This window comes from Poecilia latipinna, unplaced genomic scaffold (assembly GCF_001443285.1).
Source record: "Poecilia latipinna isolate Pla-1442-1.1 unplaced genomic scaffold, P_latipinna-1.0 Scaffold1562, whole genome shotgun sequence".
In the NCBI taxonomy this organism is placed as follows: Eukaryota; Metazoa; Chordata; class Actinopteri; order Cyprinodontiformes; family Poeciliidae; genus Poecilia; species Poecilia latipinna.
The window spans coordinates 128,040-152,134 of NW_015114178.1; the positions used below are offsets into that span (position 1 = coordinate 128,040).

The following is a 24,095-nucleotide window of genomic DNA, read 5'->3' on the forward strand; positions in this document are numbered from 1 at the left end:
AATGCTAACACACACACACGCGCGCACACACACATAGACAGAAACACAAGGCTCAAGAGGTAGCCTGTGCTGAAAGTGAAAACAAAGGCTTGCAAGGCATTGGCATTTTTCATATGTAAGACACTGGAGCAAGAGCGACGCCTGGTGGCAAAAGGGGGAAATAAACCTTTTCCTTGTGACCTGAATGGAAAAATTGCTTAAATATAGCGAATGTGTGTTTGTATACATATGTTTATGTATATAATGAGTATGTACTAATCATAACATTTGATTTAATATGTAAATATTATGTCACCAGCGAAACAAAATAAGCTATTTTCAAATTCTGGTATCTTAAAATCTAAAATGAAAATAAGTAAATAAATAAATAAATAAAAATACAATCACAAAATAACAAATTCGGGCAGAAGAAACCGTTTTACAAAAATATATATGTTTTCAACATAAACTAATCAACCCAGTGCTTACAGTAGGCAATTTGTATGTGTCCTGAGGTGGAAGCAAAAAATGAACATTTAAAACAGTTTCTTTAATCACAAGTTTAGGAATCGTTTCCTTTTATATGCATCTAAATGTACTGCGCATGCATAGACATGTTTTTATGCACTCAACGATGTCCATTCAACCTGCATGTTAAAAATATTAAAATCTCCGTATCGAATCATATGCACTCGATTAGCTTTGACTTGAGCTTCGAGAAATAGATCAATCCTGAACCTCAATTCGGGGTTTTGTTTTTATTTTTTTCTCTCCAAAAATCATACTAAAATGGACTGTCTAGCTTCGTTTACAAGTAAGTGTCTGTAAAAACACATAGACAACAAATTAAATTCAGCAGCTGTTCCTTCAGTGGTGGCATGTTTATGATATTTTTTCCAAGCCGTTGCTCTATGTTGTTAGCCATGCTAACGTTAGCATTCATAGATAAAGAAAGCGCATTAAATGTTTCATTCAAAGCCTTAAAATATAAAAGGATACATTTTGGTATTGCTAAAGATATTCGACACCAGTTAAACAGCGATAAAGACGCAAACCTAAAGCTAATTATAAGGAACTAAATACAAACATTAGCTAGCTTTAACATTTTTAGCCAAATGTTATTTTATAGCCTAAATTAAACCACTTTGAAATTCTGACTGCTTAGAGAATATTTATTTAATGATTATATTTTATATGTATCTGTGTTCTACAGTCTATAATTAGTAAGTAAACCGTGACCATAATGTTTTAATCATAACGCCTGTAATATTGCAGATGATCCCTTTGACAAGCCGCCCTGCAGAGGGTGCTCCTCGTATCTAACTGAGCCTTACATCAAGTGTGCAGAATGTGGACCAGCTCCGTTTCTGCTCTGCCTCCAGGTGAGTGGATAACAAACACGTGGCTCATCAGCAGACCTCTGACTGAATCCACTTATAGGGAATGGTTCTTTTTATCTTCGCTTATGCTTGTTTTGTTTTGTTTTTTTGACTTTCCTGCACTTGATTTTAGTCGAGTTTGGTATTGATTGCTAAAATTAACTTGTGTGTTATGCATGAAAGAGATAAAACACGTTGTTGGCTCCTCAGCACTCCTAAAATATCTCTGGTCTGAGATAAGCTTCGGGAATGGGGGTCTGCAGCCTGCGGCTTCAGAAGTGGTTCTTTTTGTGTGTCATTTTGTCCGTTTTCTTCTCTTAGCGAACACAGCTTGGAAAGAACATAACAGTTCCATCTTGCCTTTTCTGTAAGATATTATTTCTACTTTATTTTCAATAACTTGACTTTTGTCACAAAACAGAATTTTGACTTTTTTTCTTAACATTTTGACTTTATTCTTCAAGTCAATATTTGACCTTATTTTGTAAAAGAAAAGATAACAAAAAAATCTCAGTGTTTGCTCCAAGTGACCCTGATGCTCCTTCGTAGACCATGATTGGGCGTGAATATAGAGACGTAACAGGAATGTGTAGTTTCTAGGTGGACAACCTCAAGGTAATAATCTAGCTTTGAACTCTAAAGGTTGCTAATGTAGCGAGGAGCAGATTAAAAGTTGTGGCTTTGGTCTGCTTCTAAACTTGAAACAGTCTCTCCTCTTTTTGTTAACACTCACAAATAAATTCCCTTTTACATGGTAAATTTTGTGTACATGGGAATCATTTTTTTAATACAGTATAAATTTCTAGAGTAGCATTGTGCCCATTGCTAAAACAAAAAGCTGCAAACATTTTGTTTGTGTATAGGAGCCCATGTTTCTTTTAAAGATGATTGTGTTTTCTTTAATCCTAGATGAATTATTTTTTTGTTTTATAATTACACCTGTGTAAAAATATACAAGAACAAAATCCTCTATATATAACAGGACTAGCATCTTGCTAAGAGCAATTTATATGTGGTTATATTTATATATAATCTTGACTCATGCAGTTATTATATTAGATTATAACTGATTCAGTCTTTTACAAATATTTGTCTAGTTTAGGTGTTGAGTGGTTCCAGGTATTAGTCAATCTCTCCAGGATTTTGTAGTGTTTTCTTGAAATTGTTGCAGGCTAAAGTTACGGATTATTGTGGTGCCTTTTTTGAAAGGTTTCAGTCATAACATGGTCTTGCAAAAAGGTTTAAATTGCTTCACATACCCTTCCCCCCAAAAAATAAGACAAGATTTTAACATGTATAAGATGCAAGAACTTTCTTGAAATAACATACAAATCAAATTTTGTCCCAAGGAGTTGTTAAAATTTAAAAGAAGAATTCCGTATTAATCATTCACTTTAACGTGAATTGTTTACATTACAAGCAAATCCTACAGGACATCTCAACAGAAAAAAGGTAAATAGTATCATCAAGCATCACCCTTGATTTTGTCTTGCAGGTTTGTCTCTCAAGAGACGGGAAGTGAAATTAGAAAGTGGCTACAGGCATTGGTCAAAATTCAACCGAGTTGCAGTGATTGGTCAGAAAAGAAGGAAATCCAAAAACTTTGAGGTGATCGGTCAGAGATGACTGGTGAAAATTTCAAGTCCGTGCAAAATTTATGAATGACGAGTGAATTTGCATTAATGTTTGCGATCGCAGCGACCTGGAAGTCCACTGTCATTTTAACTGTCTGACAGTCTTAAGAGATGGGGTCATTTGGGCAAGTTTTGTGCAGTCACACTAACCCTGCGTACGCTATTATGAGTTTTGCAGTTGTTGTTGTTTTTGGAACTGATGGTCTGACGGGACAACCCATCAGCTTCCTCCTGGTCGCTTTGGGGGGTTAAAAGCTTCAGAACAGGAGAATCTTTTCCTGGTTTTAAAAGTATTTTCAGTAAGAAGTCAGAGTGACTTCAGTCAGTCTAACCTGTGGATCTTTTTCAGTGTTTCACCAGGGGATTTGAGTACAAAAAACATCAGAGTGATCACAAATATGAAATTATGGTGAGTATTTTTATATGTTTCTTGTACTTCACCATGTTGCATACCTCCCCCCCACACACACACACAGTCCTCTGAGTTGTGTTACTCTACTTCCCTGCCCTGCAGACGTCGGACTTCCCGGTTCTGGAGCCGGGCTGGACGGCACAGGAGGAGATGGCGCTGCTGGAGGCGGTCATGGACTGCGGCTTTGGGAACTGGTGGGCACTTCCTCACTGTGATTTGAGAAGGCTGTCTGCCTGATTGTTTTCCCTCTCCCACACTCTCTGGTGTCATTTATTTAAGGTTTCAAGGTTTGTTTCTGGGTTTCACAGCCTCGAGGTTGAAGCTCTTCATCACACCGCTGCCGTTTGCTCTCAGGTTAAATATTAAATGTTTGCGTCGTAGCTCAGAGCTCAACACGAAGCACGAAGCCGAGCATTCAGCCTTCCGGGGAGACGTGAACACTCTCGGCTGAATGAGTTCAGTTTGTGATACTTTAATGAGTTTGATGTTTTGGTCTGTGAGGAAATGTTCTTCCACCAAAGGTTGTTTTGTCATTTATTGTTTCCAGCTTGAAAACAATAGCTTTCATCCATTTGTTTGTCTACTCTTCCACTTATTTTTCCATCCAGTACATTTCTTGTGATAGGTTATTTTTGTTAAAATGATCAGACTTTTGGATGAGAGGTGAAAAATCTTCAAGAAACAAAAGAAAAACATAATTTTTAATATTTCTTCATCAAAAACATACCCAGAGTGTTGCCTTAAGTCTTTCCTGCATGTTTAAGAAATCCTTTAATCTCCATGGCAACCATTCAGCTGTGGAAAACACCTGGGTTTACCTACCTCCACCTTCAAGGTGCAGCTCCTCCTGCGAGGTGCAGTTTCAAAGTTTCGGGTCTTCCGCCTCACAGATCACTCCCGCCCCCACCCCCATAACTCCTCCACTCAGCTCCTTCAGACTTGCCAGCAGCAATTAGCAAACACCTGCTGAGTTCATTATAGGAGCTACTTCTCAGTGCAACGCTGGTAAATTCGTTGCTAAAAGGTTAATAGAGGAGCCATGTTGTGATGGAGGAGCCATGTTGTAATGCGGAATTTCAGAAAAGGCAAGATTTTTTAAAGAGGGCCAATTTCAAGGCATTAAATTACAAAGTCAAATTTATTTTAATTCATACATACATACATACATCCAACATAGTTGCTTAATTGAGCTATAAAATGGCTCTGTGTGGATGAAAAATACATAATACTGGCGCTTTAAAAATTCCTGAAATATTAGTCTGCGGGAATTTTTAAAACTTGAAGGAACCCACCTCGTACTACGCAAGCAATTCAAACACCCTAACTCATTTTTAGTTGGCCGAATGCAATCTTGTTGTCTCCTACTCTTAAATTAAACACAATAAATAAAAACATAGTATTTGCGCTCTGTTTCCTAAACCCATCAACCCGGAGCAACCGGTTCATAAATCTGGACGAACCGTCCTCGGCGGAGCTGAAGGATGAATCTTTGTGTTTTTCTCGCCTCTCCAGGCAGGACGTAGCATATCAGATGCGCACTAAAACCAAAGAAGAATGCGAGAGCCACTACATGAAGAATTTCATCAATAACCCGCTCTTCTCCTCCACCTTGCTCAGTCTGCGGAAAGCAAAAGACTCTTGCTATGCAGACGGAGCCATTCCTTTCAAACGTAAGCTGTTTCCATGTTTTATCTCTTTCATTTTCTCTCACAACAGGACACAAAACCCTTCCAAAGAGACACAATATGCCGATTATTTTCTTAATTTTCTTTTAAAATGATGGTTAATGAGATTAGTCTGACACGGTGTTTCAAGGTAGCTTTGTAAATGATGGGAATTAATAAAACGTGACCATTTTCTAAGTGAAGTGTGGAGAATGTTTGCAAGTCCAGACTTTATCTTCCATCATATATAAGATTCAAATAATTTTTTTTGAGAAACATGCTTTTTACTTAATTTATATTTAAATTAAAAGCTTTACTTGATTTTTGCTACACGTATTTTCAAGTTATTAATCCAAATTATTGATCATTAAACTCTGGTAGAACTGTGGTTTTTATTCTTGATCTTCTCTTTCTTATTTTAGCAAACAATAAAGATTTCACAGACCACACACTATTCCTTAAATAATCTGTAATATGGGTTGGATTTTGGCCCCTGGGATGGAAAGTATTTAGTTTGTTGGTGCCCTATCAACTAAAGAAAAATTCCTTTGCTAATACAGTATATTACCATATTACACGCAGGACTGGGCAAGAACTGATGATACCTACTGAAAATGGTAGATTTTGACACCAAAAAAGAGACTATAACTTAATCATTTTCAGACACTTGAGTATTGTTTATATTCATAAACCCCCCCAAATATTACATCTCACCTGATATGACAATATCTGCATTCATAAGAAAAAAAAAATGTGCAGATGCCCCCCAAAAAGTGATGCCCTGGGCTACTGCCCAGGTGAGCTCTTTCTAAAGTCCAGCCCAGAATGTAAATAATCACAAACCACTGAAGCATTTTTGCTTCTCTGGCCCCACAGCGTCTGACGACCCCCCCCGGCCGACCTTTGACTCAGTTCTGTCTCGGGACATGGCAGGGTACATGCCAGCCAGGGCGGACTTCATGGAGGTGAGGTTGAGCTGACTTCACCTGTCCAGACGAGTGAATCGGTTAAACGGCCACCAGAGGGCTCGGCTGTAAATGTTAATGAAAATAGTGACTCACACCTTGGGTTGTCACCTGGCAGCGAGTCGTCTTAGCGACCTCATCACTGCCTGACGCCATTTTTGTCTCTCCCAGGAGTTCGACAACTACGCAGAATGGGATCTGAAAGACATCGACTTTGTGGACGATGACTCGGATATACTGCACTGTACGGCTACTTTAGCTTTTATTTTTTAAATCATATTGTCTGATTTGCACCGTCCACTTTAACTTTCTGCTTCTTTCACAGCTCTCAAGCTCGCAGTCGTTGATATATATCATTCGAGATTAAAAGAGAGACAAAGAAGAAAGAAGTAGGTGTTTGTTTTTATTTCATTCTATGTGAAAATGCAGTGATCTCAGTTTTCCAGCAGATGGCGTCAGAAGCTTCTGTATTCTTTGCCCTGGTGTTTTCTACACTGGGCTACAATTAGTCATTCACACCTATTCCAGCAGCTCGCTGCTTACTTAGCATCTAGCATTTCACTGGATGGATGTATTTATAACATTGTTTTGTGTTTTGTCGAAAGCCGCCAGTTCAGAGTAGATGGGATTATCACTGAACGGGTTGCTAACTTTAAGCCAATTTGTTTGCTGCCGTGCATTTAGTCTTTCAGGTTGAATTTACAAGCCGCAGGGTCCTTGAACATATTTAGAAATGCATTTGTTCTTTTCTCTAACATGTGAATACCAGTCTGTTTGACAACATGCCCGTTTTCCCAGCAGGAAGGAAATAAAAAATGTTTTTAATGCTGAAGAACAATCCGGTTTACAGAAAGCAGCATCGTCACTTTTAGTCTTTTTGTTTCCCTGCATTTTCTCGTCTATCTTAGACACTGTTCACATGAAATTCTAGCAGATTTACTCATTCCACTTTAATTGTTTGGATCATCATATAAATATTTGATTATTTAAGCATTTTCTTTTTTTGGTCTTTTTTAATATTTGCCAATACTAATATCTTTGTAGAGTTTAGTGTTGGTCAAAACAAATAAAACTGAACTTTTAAATGATCATCTTAAAATGACAATAAAACTAAATTTCTTTTACTGCTAGAATAAAACTGTCGGACAAACAAAATGACATCATTTGTCATTTTGTTTTGCACTGTACTTGTGTCTCCACAAGTACAGTGCAATGTCAAAATATTCATAAACTTTTAATTTTGCACGTAGTCAGATTAGAACCAAAGATTTCAGTCTTTTTTTCTCTTGTAGCAACTACAGTCGAGCAGCGTCCACTTCATTGTTACTAGCACATTTGGTCAGCTGGCTTTTCCACCATATGCGCTGTACTCTGACTGCTGGAAAAAAGACGAGTGCATTATTTATTAGCTCCAGTAAAGAACAGGGACTTTCTCTTCTTCTTCTTCTTCTGGGTCGGACTCCACCAGAGTGAAGTGGGCTGCTCCCACTTCCTTCAACTCAAGTGAAACGTTTGAGCAGAACAAATTTGTATTTGTGTTCACTATCATTTTAACGATATTAATAAATGTTTCCAGATGTCATCAAAGCTCCACCAGCCAATCCAGTTTCCAGAAGTGGCAATAAGCTGCACAAACATAGCAAAATTTAATTATATCAATTTTGTTTGAGTTTGTTAACCTGCAGTGTGGAGCGCAGTTTGATTTCTGATAACCCATAGAAACTTTTTTTTAATATCTTAAAAATTATAGTTGATTGACGCCATATTTCATTTGATTTTGTAAATTCGGGCTGGCTGGTTGACCCATTTTTACATGTACATAGTGTGAATGCTGAGTTTGGGGGCGTGGCCAGAAGCAACTTATTTGCATAAAAGCGACAGTACCCTAAAAAACAGCTCATTTTGAACATAGCTCAAAACGGGCAGAACTGAGTGAGCAGGTGACTTTTCATTATCTGAGGATGAGTTTGTGCAAGAAATGTAATGAACATGTTCTGTAGAACCCATGCACATCTCTTAACTTGTTTTTAAGGAAGCATAATAGGTGTTCTTTAACATTCTTTTTTCTTTTAGGAAGAAAATAAATGTTCCGTTGTTATCCTGCCAGCTGTCACTCTTTGTCACTACACACTGCACCTCGCATCCATCACAGAGTCAACTTTAACGAGTTTCTGCTCCCTGAACTCCGTGGAATGGCATTCAAGACTCGCAGAGCGTTTCCCAGCTACCTCAAACAGCCAGACTCCTATTTTATCTCTGCTAAGTTGTCAGAGAGGATTGTAAGATCAGACCTTGAGTTCCGCAGCCGAACATCAGAACTCACATTTGTGAACTTTCTCCTGCCCTAAAATCACTGAATTCTGTATAGTAGAAACCGACTTTAGACGGCTTTAAAAAGCAGTAGCTTTGTTTCACTTTCCAGGAATCAGCAACTCTGACACTGGCTCCACGGTTTCCTGTATCGCCCGATTCATCCCGAAGTTCAACTGCTGCCTAATAAGTACTAGTAATTGTAGTCCTGGTGTGTTTTTTGCCGCCTTCCAGGTCCTGGGTTTGAAGAGTTCGTCTCACAGGTTCAGGATAGACAAACTGACCGAAGAGTGATTTAGGATTGCCATAAAAAGGCAGCTTTATTGGGAGTTTATTTGATATTTATACTGAGATAAAATTACACCGAAAGTGTATTCCATTTCTAATTTGTGACGGTTTCTTGTAGGTTTGCTTCAGCAATCAAAGGATCGTTTTTCTGAACCACTCTGTTCATCACTCTGTTCGTCTCTTTCAGGATCATTCGAGACCATGGTTTGATCAACCTGCGCAAATTCCAGAGTGAGTTCCCTTCAGAAACTCATCAGCTCTGCTGAGTCATTCACAACGGCTTGGCCAGACATTTCATACCTGGCAGCCAAATCGCTGCTTTGCTTTCTGGAGGATGTGTGCAAACAAAACCGTGCTGTGATAACCTTCATTTGTCCTTGACTGTTTACATTATTTTTAGTTATATCTGAGCCTGGATAAATATGGAAATAAATGTTTCTGTCCAATTTGTTTAAAAAAGACTAGAGAGGTACATTTTTAACTTAAAGAGCTAAGATTAGTGTTTTTCTGTCTAAATGATGGAAATGGCCTGACAGTGTATTAGGGCCATTATAGACACAAGAAAAAAGAAAGGGAAGTAATTTTCCTAAAAATGAAAAAAAACTCTGAAACTTTGAGGTTTATTTCACATATTTTTTAGAAAGAACTTGGTCATTTTTGAGCTTGTCAAAATTTTTCGACTTGGAAATTCACTCTGTTTCAAATGTAGAAAAATTTCAGCTTTTTGCTCTCAGAATTTCCTTTTCTTTTCTAGAAAATTTCTGAGATTAATCTCAGCAAGGCGGAGATTGATCTCAGAAATTTTCTAGAAAAGATGAGCTTGATTGACAGCGCTAAGACCCTCGTCCCTCCCGGCTCTGATTGGTTGTCTATGACCAAGCAGTTTGTCTCATAATATACTGTCACAACATAGTGATAGTTTTAACAAACATATTAAATTTTTTTTTTTTTTTTTTTTTTTTTTATAAAAGTTACCTACTGCATTTTCAATTATATTATCACTTTCAAAAACTGTGTAAATTATTACCATATTGACGGCCATTTTGAGTTGAGCGTACTTACACTTCAAAACACAGAAACCAAAAGGAGAATCTGAAACCTGATAGCTCTGTTGTTTTTATGTCTTCAACAAGAGAACATTTTGTGCGTTAACTTCGTCGTTCCCTGTTTTAAACCATGAATACATTCTGCACATCGGTTCTGTCATAATGGATGAGTAAAACCTTCACTAACTACAAATAATTACAGCTATGTTCACACTTCAAACATAAAATATGATATATGTTTTATAAAAAAACAGAAAAATGTGTGAATCTTCCTGTCGTATGGGCTGTGGGAGGTTAGATCGGCGTAACCTCACTCCCCTGTTTTGAAGGGCGTTGCTGCGGAGACGGCCGCATCCTCCACCTGTTACAGGTTGGATTTCACTGGGCTCAGTGATATAATTCCTTGCAGGGACGGAGCAGATTGGGTTTAGATTTTTATGGCGAGCTTGCACCACGAAAGGATTTTGCCCGGTTATAGTGCCTCGTAACTTTCCTCGCCGTGCCGCCTCGCCATGTGTTGCTCAGTGGAATCCGCTCCCAGTTCTGGAGTCGGAACAGTTCCCCCTCATCTTTTATTGACGTTTCCCTTCAGTCCACCGGTTAGCCCCTGCTGCCTTATCTCTGCAGCCTTTTCAAGACAAAAGCCAACTCAGACTGGAGCTGCACACTGGTTGCCATGGAGACTGTCAAAGAGCGCGTGTGTGTATGTATGCGCGTTCATGCATCTGTCACATGCGATCATGGGAGCGGTGGTGTCTCTCGCGACCCGTCGGTCCGCTTGTCGTTGGCTGTTTGGGCCCAGTTTGGAGGTCTGGTCTCCTCCCTGTGTGTGTGTGTGTGTGTGTGCATGTGTGCGTGTGTGTGTGTGTCCGGTGCTGAGTTAGGAACACGACTTCATAGGCTCAGCCGGAGACGGCAGCTGTTAATTAACACTCACACACGCTGCAGTCTGAACCCACAAAAGAAGCCTCTCCTCTCGGGCTCCGACACTCGTCTTGTTACTCGGCAACGCGGCCGAAGCTTTCAGGCGAACACAACAAGTCTCAGAGTGTGTATCCGTGTTCAGGGGAGTTAAATGTGTGAACACTCACCAGCGGAGCGTCGCTCTGGCAAATCATGCAGAAAAGAGATGAGTTTCTGTTTCCATGCAGCAAGGCTGCTGAATGTTTTATTGTTTCAATCTAAAGCACTACAGGTGTGTGCTTACGGTTGTTCAGTATTTTTTTTATTGCAGTGTTTTTAAGTTAACCTAGCATTAGGACAACCTCTGTAACTTTTTACAGGATTTCTGCCAGGATTGCTAACACACACACAACACACATAAGTTTGTATTTATATGCATATCAGGACTTTGCATTGACTTCCATTCATTTTCAATGCATTTCTCTAAACTAACTCTTACCCAAAACCATTACCAGCACATGCCTAACCCGAAGCCCAACCTAAACTGAATTCACATCTTAGTCCTAAACCTAGCACTAAGTTTTTTGGGAACCTGGGGCTTTATAGTAGTTCCATTGATAAATTATTTCACTTATAACAAAACATTTTCCTATGTTATTATAAGTGAAATTATCTGCCAAAGGACCCAGTATTTATTCATAAATACTACGGAATTTTTGAAATACAAAATAGTTGGGCTATCTTTCTGAAAAGTTACTTGTAAGTTAGTTTTGTCGTATTTTAAGCGTAGTTGCTCTAGACATTAGACCAAATTTGCTTGGTAAGATTTTGTGTTTTTACAGTGCAGGTGCAGTTTTGAACTATAGACTCATAATCAGTTTTAGTGTAGCTGGTCACTCCCAGCCGCCTGGCTCAGCTGATCCGTTTTTTTTCCTGTAGCAGATCAGAAACAGTGCACCTCAGAAATTAATATGTTCTAATAACGTCACCTTTCACATTCCAAATAAATTAATAGAAGAGGAGGATTAAAAATCTAACTTTATCAAGCAGTTACTGGTGCTGTTTTTTTTTGTTTTTTTTTTTTTGTATTAAGGTTTTAATCACCTTTAAATGTTGCTACATTAGTGATTTCAATATTTCCCCTCTCCAGATTGAGAGCTCTGAGAGGCAAACTTCTACATAGACAATTAAAGATCTTTTTATTGACTGTATTACGCAAGCTGAGCTGTGTAAAGACAGCCTGAGTGTTAATAGCTTTTTGTGTAATCAGTGGTTTTGGATGAGAAGTGAAGATCCATTCGGCTGCAGGGAGAGAATTTGTTCCCTGCAGCCGCCTCAGGAGATCGTATCAGCCCCGTCTCCACAGAGCGGTCGTGATAACAGGTGCAACAGCAGCGCACAGGCAGGGTTTTATTCTGATCATGGGCGTGTATCCCCCTGCCAATGTGCTAAATCTACCCGCCGGGTCTCTTGAAGTCATACTTTGATTCCTAAACAATTCCTGTGGTTTAAAAAGTAGCTGGACCTCCATCGACCCCATTGACTGCAGCGCTGAATCGTTTCACAAGCCAAGGATAAAAGGTTGGGAAGGTGTCGCTGTTTTCCTTTGGCCGTCCCCCGGTGTCGAGCATAAATATGTGGAAGTGGCGATGGGAAAATAGCATAACCGGTCATGAATCACTGAGAACAATGTTCATTTTTCACAGTCTAAATCTGATCCTGAGTTCAGTTATTCTGGTGTGTTAGGCTCTTATGTTTTAGTCTTTAATTAATGCAATAAAATTATTCGATTATTTCAAATGCTTCTTTATTTTCAACAAACTTAATTTAGAAATGAGAACATCTTTTCTATGTTGGGTATTAGATGGGGAATCCAAACATCATCCGTGTTTCATATATATTGGTTATAAACCCAAGTTTTCATTGATTTATTTGATAAAATCACTTTTGTTATTGTTAGTTTTTTAAACAGAAATTTGGTGCAAAAGTTGGAATTTATTGGGGATTTCTTCCAATTCACACAGTCACAATTCTATATTGTCACCTTTCTAAAATAAAGGTCCAAGTCACTATTTGCCAAAAGTGATATTGGCAAAAAAAAAAAAAAAAAACAGGGAGGAATGTGCCAATATTGAATTTCAAATACACTTAAATTGTCATAATATGTGATTAATGCCCTGTACACACGTAGCTGGGAATATATCTCCACCACTTTGTTTAACAAGATAATATCATAAACACAGGATCGCTTTCAGAAAAGTTTTCATCCACATGAACCCACACAAATCCGCCTGAGTGTTGTGCGCTACATTGCCCCCAGACCATCGGGGGCAATGTAGTGCACAGCTGAAACCTATGTCAGCCTATCAGATTATTTCAAAACAACCACAACTTGAGAAATAACCAATCAGAGCCAGGAGGATCTTAGTACTGTGAATCAACCTTGTGTATGGGCCGCTCACACCTTCCATCTTTGCTCTCTGCTATGCTACAGCTCCTCCCCCACTGCAGACCCTACAGTGATTGCTAAGGCTAGTTAGCATGACCACGGTGATGGCGGAAAAATTGTTTTCCTGGAACGGTCAGTGGTTTCTCTGCCACTAGCACATTGAGCAGGGCACGACCCTGATGGGCAGCGCCTCCTGCCAATCAGGCTCATCTCTGATTGGCTATTTCTGATAATCAGTTATGCATTTCTGCTAATGGCAATAGCAGCTCAGGGAGGAGTTGGAAGAGCTCGATCTTTTCACAGATTATCTGTCTCATACTGTTAAAACATAGTTTAAACAGATGTGTAAAAAACCAACACTTTTTACTAAAAGTTACGTGCTGCAGCTTGAAGTTTCTTTTATATCTTAGAATAACAGTGGGTAAGAGCATCACTAAAAGCCACTGAGTGACATTAATGTAACAGGTTTGTTCTCTGTTCATTAACTAACAAACTAAATGACTTTCCAGCTGAAGCAGCAGAAGTCATAAACTGCTCCTGAGGGGGTGGATCGCTTCTTTCATGTTTCTGAGTTGTATTCTCCTGGATCTGCTGCCCACTCATTCCTGTCCTCTCTTTTCTCTCTCTCTCCTGTTAGTGTTAGAGCGATGTTACCCGAAAGAGGTGCAGGAGCTGTATGAGGTCATGAGGCGGTTTGCCAGAGTGGTCGGACCGACTGAACATGACAAATTCATCGAAAGTCACGCACGTCAGTATTTGCACCTGACCCATTCACCTGTGAGCATGCAGAGTTTATTCACCAAGATCGAGCCAGACTGAGTAAACCTGGCTTTCAGATTTTCACTCTGAAAAGATGTAACTTTTAATCCTGGTGGGAAGATGAAGTGACATTACCACTTTCTGTTTTTAGAAAGTGTGTAGATATTTTCTTATTTTATTTAATCTTTTGAAATGTTTTTTCTTTAAGTTTTTATTTGGATTTTACGAGATTAAAATGTATTTAGAAGATGCACATTTCTATACCTCTTGCCCCAGATATCGCACTTCAGGACGTCATCTCACTCTTATTCGTTCACAGTGAACCCAACCAGGGATGATTTGGTGTTGCCTGAACACACACCTGCTTTTTGGAGGCATGTTTACGTTCAGTAATGGAAGGCATGACATGTAACACATCAGCGACTGTGTCTGGTGTGGCATGATCTGCCATTCCTGTTCCAGCTTTGACACACAGTGTTAGCTCTCACCCTGAGAGGAAAGGGCAAATACCTTCTATAAATCTAAAACTAATGGTGTTCTCACCATTGAAATGAGTCCTGTACCGACACGGGCTGAAAGGCCACTAATACAGGAAGAAGCCATTTATCGGAAGCCAACTTAGAAACTCAGGTTCCCCAGAAAAGCTGCTATGTTTGGTGGTAGGGATGCTAGGTTTATAAGAAACTATTTAAAATAAACAGACAACATGTAGCCTGGTGCCCGCCAGGCTTAGAATACTAATATTCCTTATATTTCCTTGGTTTCTGGAGGCATGTGCAGAGGTATGATGACAATTGGAGTGCTTGGCAAGCATTTTTGTTGTTTGTTCCTCTAGCTGTGTTTCCATTAGCCACATAATTGCACAGTTTGACAGTAAGAAAATAAATTCATTTAATGGAAATACAGCAATTTTGAAAAAAACTAATTTCTCTATAAAACGTTTTGGTGCCAGGATGAGGTGTTTTTTAGCCATATCAAAATTGCTTTATTTCACAAAACTCCGATGGAAACACTTTTTTGGATCACATGAGTCATGTGATCAACAACCAGGTGTTGCCTCTGGCACAAACCGCAAAGAAGACGACAACAGGAAGTAGTTGGAGGATGATGGTGTGGGTTGTTTTACTGACTTATCATGTGAACCAGTTTATTCACGTGTGATTTTTTTTAAACTGTTTCTTATTTAATGAAAACACAGCGATTGAAAATTTTTTGTCATTTTAACTTTATCTGAATATCGTCATAGTTTTGTGCACATTTGTAATGAAGACTCAGCTTCTGTCTGTAGCACCACAGTCCTGATGATAATCACTTCGTTTTACTTCATACTTTTATCTTTTTTTTATTGTTGAAGAGAAAATAAAATCCGTCTTGACTTGAACTTGTATAAAAATCCGGCTTTCATTGTATTTATTCAGCCATCTGAAGGACTTAACTCGATTTTTTGCATCCACCAGAGTGTCTGGAGGGCTCCTCTCAAACAGTCTGCGGCTCTGAATGTGCATCTATTGTTCTGTTTATGAATCAGTCTGTGCAGATGTGCTTAAGCAACCTTCAACTCTTCCTCTTCACAGTTGAGTTCGAGCTGAGGAGAGAGATCCGCAGGCTGCAGGAATACAGGAAGGCAGGAATCAAGTCCTTCTGCAGTGAGTTGAGTTTGAAATTTTCACTTTTTGGGACCAAAAACTTCAAGTATAAACCTGAGTGTTTGTTTATGGTTCTCATATTCAGGACACTGGACACATTTAGTAAACATCCCTGCACTCTTATGGACATTTGAGAGAAAGATGTGATTTCTACAACAATTGCAGACACATTTTCTGAATACAGAGGAATTTTCCAATATAAATATCAAAAGTTATGTGTAGTTTTACATGTGTGGCTATTTAGGAATGATGAGCTGAGAATTTTTGGATATCCTAGAATCTCTGTACTCTAACAACACAATTTTTCTCTCTAAAAGAGATGTGTCTTAAATCTTTGTCCGACTTTAACAATAAATGTTGGGAAATGGCCTCAGTTATGAAAACGCTGCCTACACTGTTGAAGCAACAACTTAATCGTCTACAATCCAAAGGTCAAACTGTGTCTTCAACTGAAAATATTACACACACAAATTCAGATGAACTTTTGTCATTTTTCTTAATCTTCCTTTAACATTTAGTTTGTCTCCAGGGTTCAGTTGGATTTCTTTGGAGTTATGTATTAGAAAAGTATACAGGAAAGATTTTTGATTTACATGATGTTTGACCTATTGCAAAAGAAATTAATCAATTAACCACATGAGGAATTAAAATGAGCTCAATAATTTCCATTTTGATGACTGATATTTTTTTGAATGGCATTTTTGTTGACAGATTCATGGCATCCATTTTAAGTTTTTCATTCCTGTTTTTATTTATTGATTTTGGTTGTCATGTTTTATTTAGGATATTTAATGTTTATACCAATGTTTAGTGTCCTTTACAAAACTAAAGTTTATTAGTCTTGAACTTTCATTGCTACTCTACTGTTGACACTTCACTTAAAATGGCCTCAAAGAAACAATATTATTGTTTATCGCAATAATTACTGGGACAATTTATCGTCCAGCAAAATGTTATGGTGACAATATATATTGATATATATTGATGCTGTATGTATAAAAAAGTAACAGTATAATAAGCTGACACTTTTCTCAGTCTATGCTTTGTATTCTTGCCATTGGCAGGGATTTAAATATTTATTTCTATACTAGCTTTGTTTTGTTTTTGCTTCTTATGTTTTTCTTTACAGCATTACGTTTTTTCTTTTCTTTTCTTATTTTACTTGTGTAAAAAAAAGGTTAAAAATGACTGAAACATATAGATATATATTAAATAAAAACAAACCGAAAACATTTAAGGTGGCATTCCTTTGCTGGTTACTGTTGCATTAACCCGTAGGCAATGCATTGCACTGCTTTCCACTGTTGTCTGGAGCAGTTACCAGCTTGCTGTAGCTCCACATTTGAACTCTTCCTCGTACGTTTTCCATCCACCAGGTGCCAAGGTGTACGAGCGAGTGAAGAGGATGCGCGAGGACGAGAGGAGGAAGAGGACCATGCTGAATGACGTTCTGCAGTACATCCAGGATGGCAGAGCGTGTCAGCAATGGCTCAGCAAGCAGGCAGCCATGTGAGCGTCCAACGGGTCTGCGCGCTGATCTGCGTGTTATGCTGCAATAAGCCCCATCCCCACCTTAGCATGTGCTGCCATTTCAACACGTGCCACTCCGATTTCGTTTTGTTTTGTTTTGCTTCATCGTCGTCATTTCCACTGGCTGCAGTCCAACTTCCACCTCTAAATAAAAACTCTCAAATGGAATGACTCATCTTTTTTTTATTTTTTTGGATGACATTCTGGAGTGAGAGAGTGAGAGTAGTGAACAGAGAGGCTGCATAAAAGTGGGATGTGTGTCTGCATAAACACAGCAGCAGAGATAATAAGACTTTTTCTTCCTCCTCTTTGTTACAGAGATGCTGGCGTCACTCCAGCTGTCACAACAATCACGGTGTCAGGTAGGAAGTTTCTCTCCTAGTCTTCCTCTGCGCTCCATCCTCTGTGTCATCTCAGCGTGGCTCCAGGGCTCAGCCATAACAATAAAGCTTTTCTCCTTAAATACTCAAAAATACACTTTCGCACGCATATTTATTCTGCTCTTTCTCTCGTTTAAAATAGCATCGGTTTTCTTTGCTCCCAGAGCTTAAACTCCTACATCTCTGCATGTGCAGGAGTTGGCAAAACTCTCATGTCTCTAGACCTTTAGTTTTATTTAAATGAGACAGAATTTCCCAGATGGTATTGCAGTATTATAGATCTATTCAAGACTCTACTAGAGTATATGAAACTATGCTAAAATATGCTATACTATGCCATACAATGCTATATTGTGCTATAACATGCTTTCCTATGCTATACTATACTGCACTGCTACACTGTTATTCGATAGTACATGCTTAGTATATGCTAAACATATAGCATATACTATAAGTTATATGTATATAGCAAATACTCATAGTAGTTTAGTACAGCCTGGAGTGGTATAGTCTGCTATAGCTGGCTATACTATGCTATTCCATATTGCTATAAATATACTTGACTACATTATGTTATGCTATGTATCATGCTATGCCAGACTATGCTATGCTATACTATACTGTACTGTTCTATACTATGCTATGTTACATTATACTTGACTATACTTGACTATATAATGTTATCCTATGCTATGCTATCCTGTATTATACTTGATTATATTATGCTATGCTATGCTAACCTATAGTAGACTATACTACCTATAGTAGACTATACTACTATAGGTCAGGCTATGTTCTACTATAATATAGTAGGCTATATAATGCTAAACTATGCTGTGCTACACTACACTAGACATATGCTTAGCATGGTACAGTATAGTTACTGTACCATGCTAAGCTAAGCTATGCTTAGCTTAGCTGTAAACCTCTGTGGTAGGTTTACAGAGCCTGTTGAGATAAGTCATATTTTATTACAGTAGCATATTGTGAAACTGAACATTTTAGAAAACAGTAAGCCTTAATTTCACCGCATTAAGTCAGTGGAGAAAATCACAAGTTACACAAGTTAAGAAATTATTATTTTTAACACAATCAACTGTGCTACTGAGCCATTTCATGCTTTGTAACATTTTGTTCCCCTGACAGTGAACAGTCTGTTGTCTGATGTTTAAAGCAGCGTTGTCGTGTGAACTGACTGTTTTAAACTTTGTTGCATGTCTGCTGCTCAGCAACAGGCAGGCGGAGCGCGCCTCCTCTCAACCTGACCGGACTTCCAGGGACAGAGAAGCTCGACGAGCGTGAGAAGGAGGTACGGCCATGACAGCCTCACACACTGCAGACGTCCAGTGTGTGGATGTCTGCAGTGTCCACACACTGGACACTGCAGAGGCCTTCTCTGTGATTTTTAAAACCCACCTGCTTCAGATACATTTAAATTGTTTTATGCCAAAATTTGCAATGTGCTTTTGTGGATATCTACAGGAGAAACTTTGAGAAAAGCTGCCAAGTCTGTCCCGGTGTTTGTCTGCATAGGCAGAATGGAGACTGCTCACTGTTTTCTGATGATCTAAGCCAAAGGTTTACCTCTAAATTTCCATAAAACCTTATCTGGTAATCATAAGAGGTTAGAGCAGCATTTTTCCAGGAGTGACCATGACCTCTGCAGCTCACCGGATAAAAGTAGCACATCCAGGTCTTTTCCTAGCCTAAAGAAAGATGAGATTTTACTCAGAAGAAAGAAATTGTCCCTTTATGTGAGACTTGAAGGAGATAATCATCAATAAAGACTCAGCTTTCTCTTTATCAGGAAATCTCTGTGAGCATCAGACTGTTTAACCTCAGTGAATTCGTGCTTTCAAAGCTCCTGTAAAAATTAACAAGTAGCTTCATTATTCAGTTAACCAACCCGAGGCTGCTATTGTGTTGCTCAGGAACATTTGCTACAAGAACTCCCAAGTTATTTGTTGCCATGGTCACCCGGAACCCTAGCGTTAATCTCAGTGATTTCATCTCTGGCTCATCTGCAGTCGGGTGTTAGAAAGGTTAGAAAGTTTTGTTCTGTCGCAGAAGCAACCTGTAGGGCCGAACTTCCTGATGCTGCCTAAATGTTTATTTCACCGTGACTCTCTGTGGATCTTTAACTTATACCTCAGTTAGTTTCATAACAGTGTTTTGTTGCACTTTAAATTTTGTTCATTGGGCCCTGCCATAGCAACACATAAGAGAGCATTGAAATGCCTACAAAGTAAGGCATTTCAACAAAAAAAACCTTTTTCACTTTTCTGAAAAATGAACCAACTGCACAATTCTTGTTAAGTAGTATACGATAAGTAATATTTCAAAAGAGGAGAAGAAATCTTATATTTTTAGAACAATAACAATATTTGTTGTTAATCTGTTGCTAAGAGATGAGCGCAATTTCTGGTAAACAAGTGCCTTGAAGTAAACATCTAATTTTTACTTTTGCAAAATTTATCAACTGTAAATTTCCTGTGTCTAAGCACATAAACAGTATTTCAACCGATCTCATGTTTTATAAATAATAATATTAAGAGATTACCTTTTTTTTCTGGTAACGAACTGCCACGAAGTATAAATCAGATTTTTACTTTTGTGTTGAATGTTTGTTTTATAATATATTCACCACCAATGACAAAAAAAAATAACTTTTTCACTTTTCTAAAAACTTCACAACTGCACAATTCTTGTTAAATAATAAGTAGTGTAAGATAAGTAATATTTCAAAAGAGCAGAAGAAAGCTTACGTTTTAGAACAATAACAATATTTGTTGTTAATCTGTTGCTAAGAGATGAAGGCATTTTCTGGTAACCAAGTGCCACGAAGTAAACATCTGATTTTTACTTTTGCAAAATTTACCAATTGTAAATTTCTTGTGTCTAAGCACATAAGCGGTATTTCAAAAGAGCTTATGTTTTAGAAACAATAATTATTTTGGTGTTAAGAGATGAGTGTTTTTTTTTCTGGTAACGAAGTGCCACGAAGTATAAATCAGATTTTTACTTTTGTGTTGAATGTTTGTTTTATAATATTTTCCCCACCAATGACAAAAAAAAAACTTTTTCACTTTACTGAAAAGTAAACAACTGCACAATTCATGTTAAATAATATAAGACAAGAAGTATTTAAAAAGAGCAGAAAAAATCTTGTTTTTAGAACAATAATATTTGTTGTTAATCTGTTGCTAAGAGATGAAGGCATTTTCTGGTAACCAAGCGCCACGAAGTATTCATATGATTTTTACTTTTGCAAAATTTACCAACTGTAAATCTCATGTGACTGAGCACTTAAACAGTATTTCAAAATAGCTTATGTTTTATAAAACAATAATATTACTTGATATTAATTTGGTGTCAAGAGATGAGCATTTTTTTCTGGTAACGAACTGCCACGAAGTATAAATTTGATTTTTACAATTGCGTTGAATGTCTGTTTTAGAACATATTTACCTTCAATGACAAAAAAAAAACCCATTTTCACTTAAGTCCCAAAAGCACATTTTATGTTAAGTAGTACAAGACGAGAAGTATTTCAAAAGATGAGAAGAAATCTTATGTTTTTAGAACAATAACAATATTTGTTGTTAATCTGTTGCTAAGAGATGTAGGCATTTTCTGATAACCAAGTCCCACAAAGTAAACACCTGATTTTTATTTTTGCAAAATTTACCAACTGTAAATTTCTTGTGTCTAAGAAGATAAGCAGTATTTCAAAAGAGCTCATGTTTTATAATTAATAATATTAAGAGATGACCTTTTTTTTCTGGTAACGAAGTGCCACGAAGTATAAATCAGATTTTTACTTTTGTGTTGAATGTCTGTTTTATAATATATTCACCACCACTGACAAAATAACAAAACATTTTCACTTTTCTGCCAAATTCACCAAAAGCACATTTCATGTTAAGTAGTGTAAGATAAGTAATATTTCAAAAGAGCAGAATAAATCTTACATTTTAGAACAAAAACAATATTTGTTGTTTAATCTGTTGCTAAGAGATTTTCTGGTAACCAAGTGCCACGAAGTAAATGTCTGATTTTTACTTTTGCAAAAGTAAAAATCAGAAGGCCGTGATTTAGCATTAGCACAAACATTAGCAGTAGCCTTTTCCCTAAAATAAGCTTTTTAGCTATTTTGTTTATTTATTAGCCATGTCTATTATACTGAATGGAGGAAGTCAATGTAAGACAACATGCTAGTGATTCCCCACACGGCACTGGAAGCATTTAGGCTAACATTCGCATTTTGGCTAATTTTACTTTATACACTAATTTTAACATATTGAATGGAGTAAGTCCATGTTACTCAAGATGCTCATTACTCTCCACATGCTATTGAGTACATTGTAGTTTACTTTAGCATTTATGCAAATTTTAGCACCAGACCGCTGGGTTCCAACCGACGGGCACACTTTGGGAGGACCCGTTTAAATTTCTTCAGAAATGTTCTAGTTTTCTTTAATCTTATATCCAAAATATGCACTTTTTACAGTATGCTGGGGTTTAAAATTAATTACGTTTAATTTGAGCATTTTTATATATATTTATTATCTAACTAGTGCTTAAATTCATTGTTTTTAGTCACTGTTTTTACAAAATGGGCCTTAATAAAATTTTGGCTTTTTTGACAAAATATTAAGAGAAGAAACTTTGTCAATGTAAAATTTGTACAAATAAGGACATAACCATGTAACATGGTAACTGTCGACATCAGCCTCTCTACCGTTTATACAGATGATGCTTACGACTTCAACACTGATTTTAAATGAACTCCCCCCTTGATTCATGGTGACTGCATAAATTTTCGCCCCTTTTAAAGTGACAGACCTAATTCAGCAGAGGTCCAGTCAATTGGTGGTGGTCGGATAGAGATCACCTGAGTGCATTGCCTGTGTATAAAGGCAATGCACTGTGTGTAGAAGGTAAAATTCACTGGTTAATCAGTATTTGCAACATAAAGACATAACACTCCAAGCAAGAAAAGATTATTGAAAATTATAAGTCAGGAAATGGTTACAAATAAATCTCTAAAACCCTGAACATCCTCTGGACATTAGTTAGATTGCCAAGATATGGAGGGAGCTGATCCACCGTTGTCCAGGGTTAGTTTTTTACGATTTATCTTGTAGCAACATGTTGATTTTAAAGATCTGGTCAGACTCGGCATGATGTATGCGCTTTGTTTATTTATACCCGAGTTGTACTGGGAATTTACTGTATGGCTGAAACAACTGATCAGATTAATCGATGATTAAAGTAATCCCCATCTAATTTAAAAATCGATTAATCATTAAGTGGAGCATACAAACTCTAAAAAAGGCCATTTGCTGAAAGAACACACTCAGAGCAGTAATTCAGCCAACAAATGTATAAATATGTATACGAACATGCATGCTCAAAATATAAATACATTTTTCATTTAAGATAAAAACACCTTTTCTGTAAACATGTTTTACCCAAAATAGTTTTAGCTTCACTTGTTTCAAATTCACTAAATGAAAACTGTTATCATGTTGTAGGCAATCAAATATTTGTTCTTAAGATGTTGCATGAAAATGACAATCTTCAGAATGTTCCAGTTTTTTATCAGAATAATCGATTACTAAAATAATCCCTAGTTTACTGCAGAAAGACTCCCTTCACTCTTTGCTTTTGTAGTTTTTATAAACTAAAACAGGATGTTGATCAACTTCCTGTACGGTAACTCTTCCTGACGTTGGATAGAGCAGCCATAAGACCACACTTTCGTTTTGTTTCTTCCCGTGTGTTTGCGTAGCTGTGTCAGGTGGTGCGGCTGGTGCCAGGGGCCTACCTGGAGTACAAACAGGCTTTACTCAACGAGTGCAGGCGGCAGGGTGGGCTGCGGCTGGCGCAGGCCCGAGCCCTGATCAAGATCGACGTCAACAAGACGCGCAAAATCTACGACTTCCTCATCAAAGAGGGGTACATCACCAAGGCATAGGAGCGCAAAGGATGCTGGACTGTGGTCGGAGGTTCATTCTGCTGTAATCCTTCTCAGACTGACAGTGTTTTTAAAAGTGTTTTTATTTTCCAGTGTTATCATGTCGTGGTTGTCGGTTTTTACACATAATAAAATGACATGTTTGTGTTATTCTGTGTCTGACTGGCTCCTGTTTTAATGAGTTATTTCTTGTCAGATTGGTTTACAAATGTAATTTGGTGAAACATAATTTTGATGATTAAATCAAAATAGTCCTTCCTATTGTTTCTCAAAGCAAATAATTTAAAAATAGTCAATTTTGAGCCACAAAAACGAGATTCAGATCCAGGGCTTTGTAATACCAACATAGGCTAGGTATAGATTCATTTCTGTGTCCAAAACCATCTGATGGGAAGATGGATAATCATATTGTTGTGGTAAAAGGAGTTGGTGTATCACCAAAGCTAACCAAGGCTAAAATAGCATGTAATGCTAACCATGGTGCAGCAAACAAAGACGTCCCCAACTCTAATGCCAGCATCCGCAGTCCGAAGAAATTAAAATTCTCATAAGAAGTTATGTGAATGATTAGTGACTTAAAAACAATAATTATTTTTGTTGTTGAATTCATCTTTTTTTTCACAATAACTTAGCAGCAGGAAGGCTCATAAGGAAAGAAAATATTGCTAATTTTGTCATATCACAATTGATTTTTCAATTAATTGCGATTAATTACAGACGCTGCAATTAGCTCGATTTAAAAAAAAATCAATCGAGTCCCTCCATTAGTTT

The 24,095-nt window shown here is 37.7% G+C and overlaps 1 protein-coding gene across 1 annotated transcript; it reads left to right on the forward strand.

Moving 5' to 3' along the window:
* Nucleotides 1-659: 659 nt before the first annotated feature.
* Nucleotides 660-23,474, forward strand: tada2a (transcriptional adaptor 2A). Its single transcript, XM_015058666.1, has 15 exons — nt 660-793; nt 1,255-1,361; nt 3,342-3,401; nt 3,507-3,598; nt 4,917-5,074; nt 5,945-6,033; nt 6,205-6,277; nt 6,359-6,422; nt 8,819-8,862; nt 13,667-13,777; nt 15,363-15,434; nt 16,811-16,943; nt 17,283-17,326; nt 18,574-18,653; nt 23,139-23,474. The coding sequence occupies exons 1-15, from the start codon at nt 769-771 to the stop codon at nt 23,322-23,324; spliced, it is 1,338 nt and encodes a 445-aa protein (XP_014914152.1). The 5' UTR covers nt 660-768; the 3' UTR covers nt 23,325-23,474.
* Nucleotides 23,475-24,095: the final 621 nt, after the last annotated feature.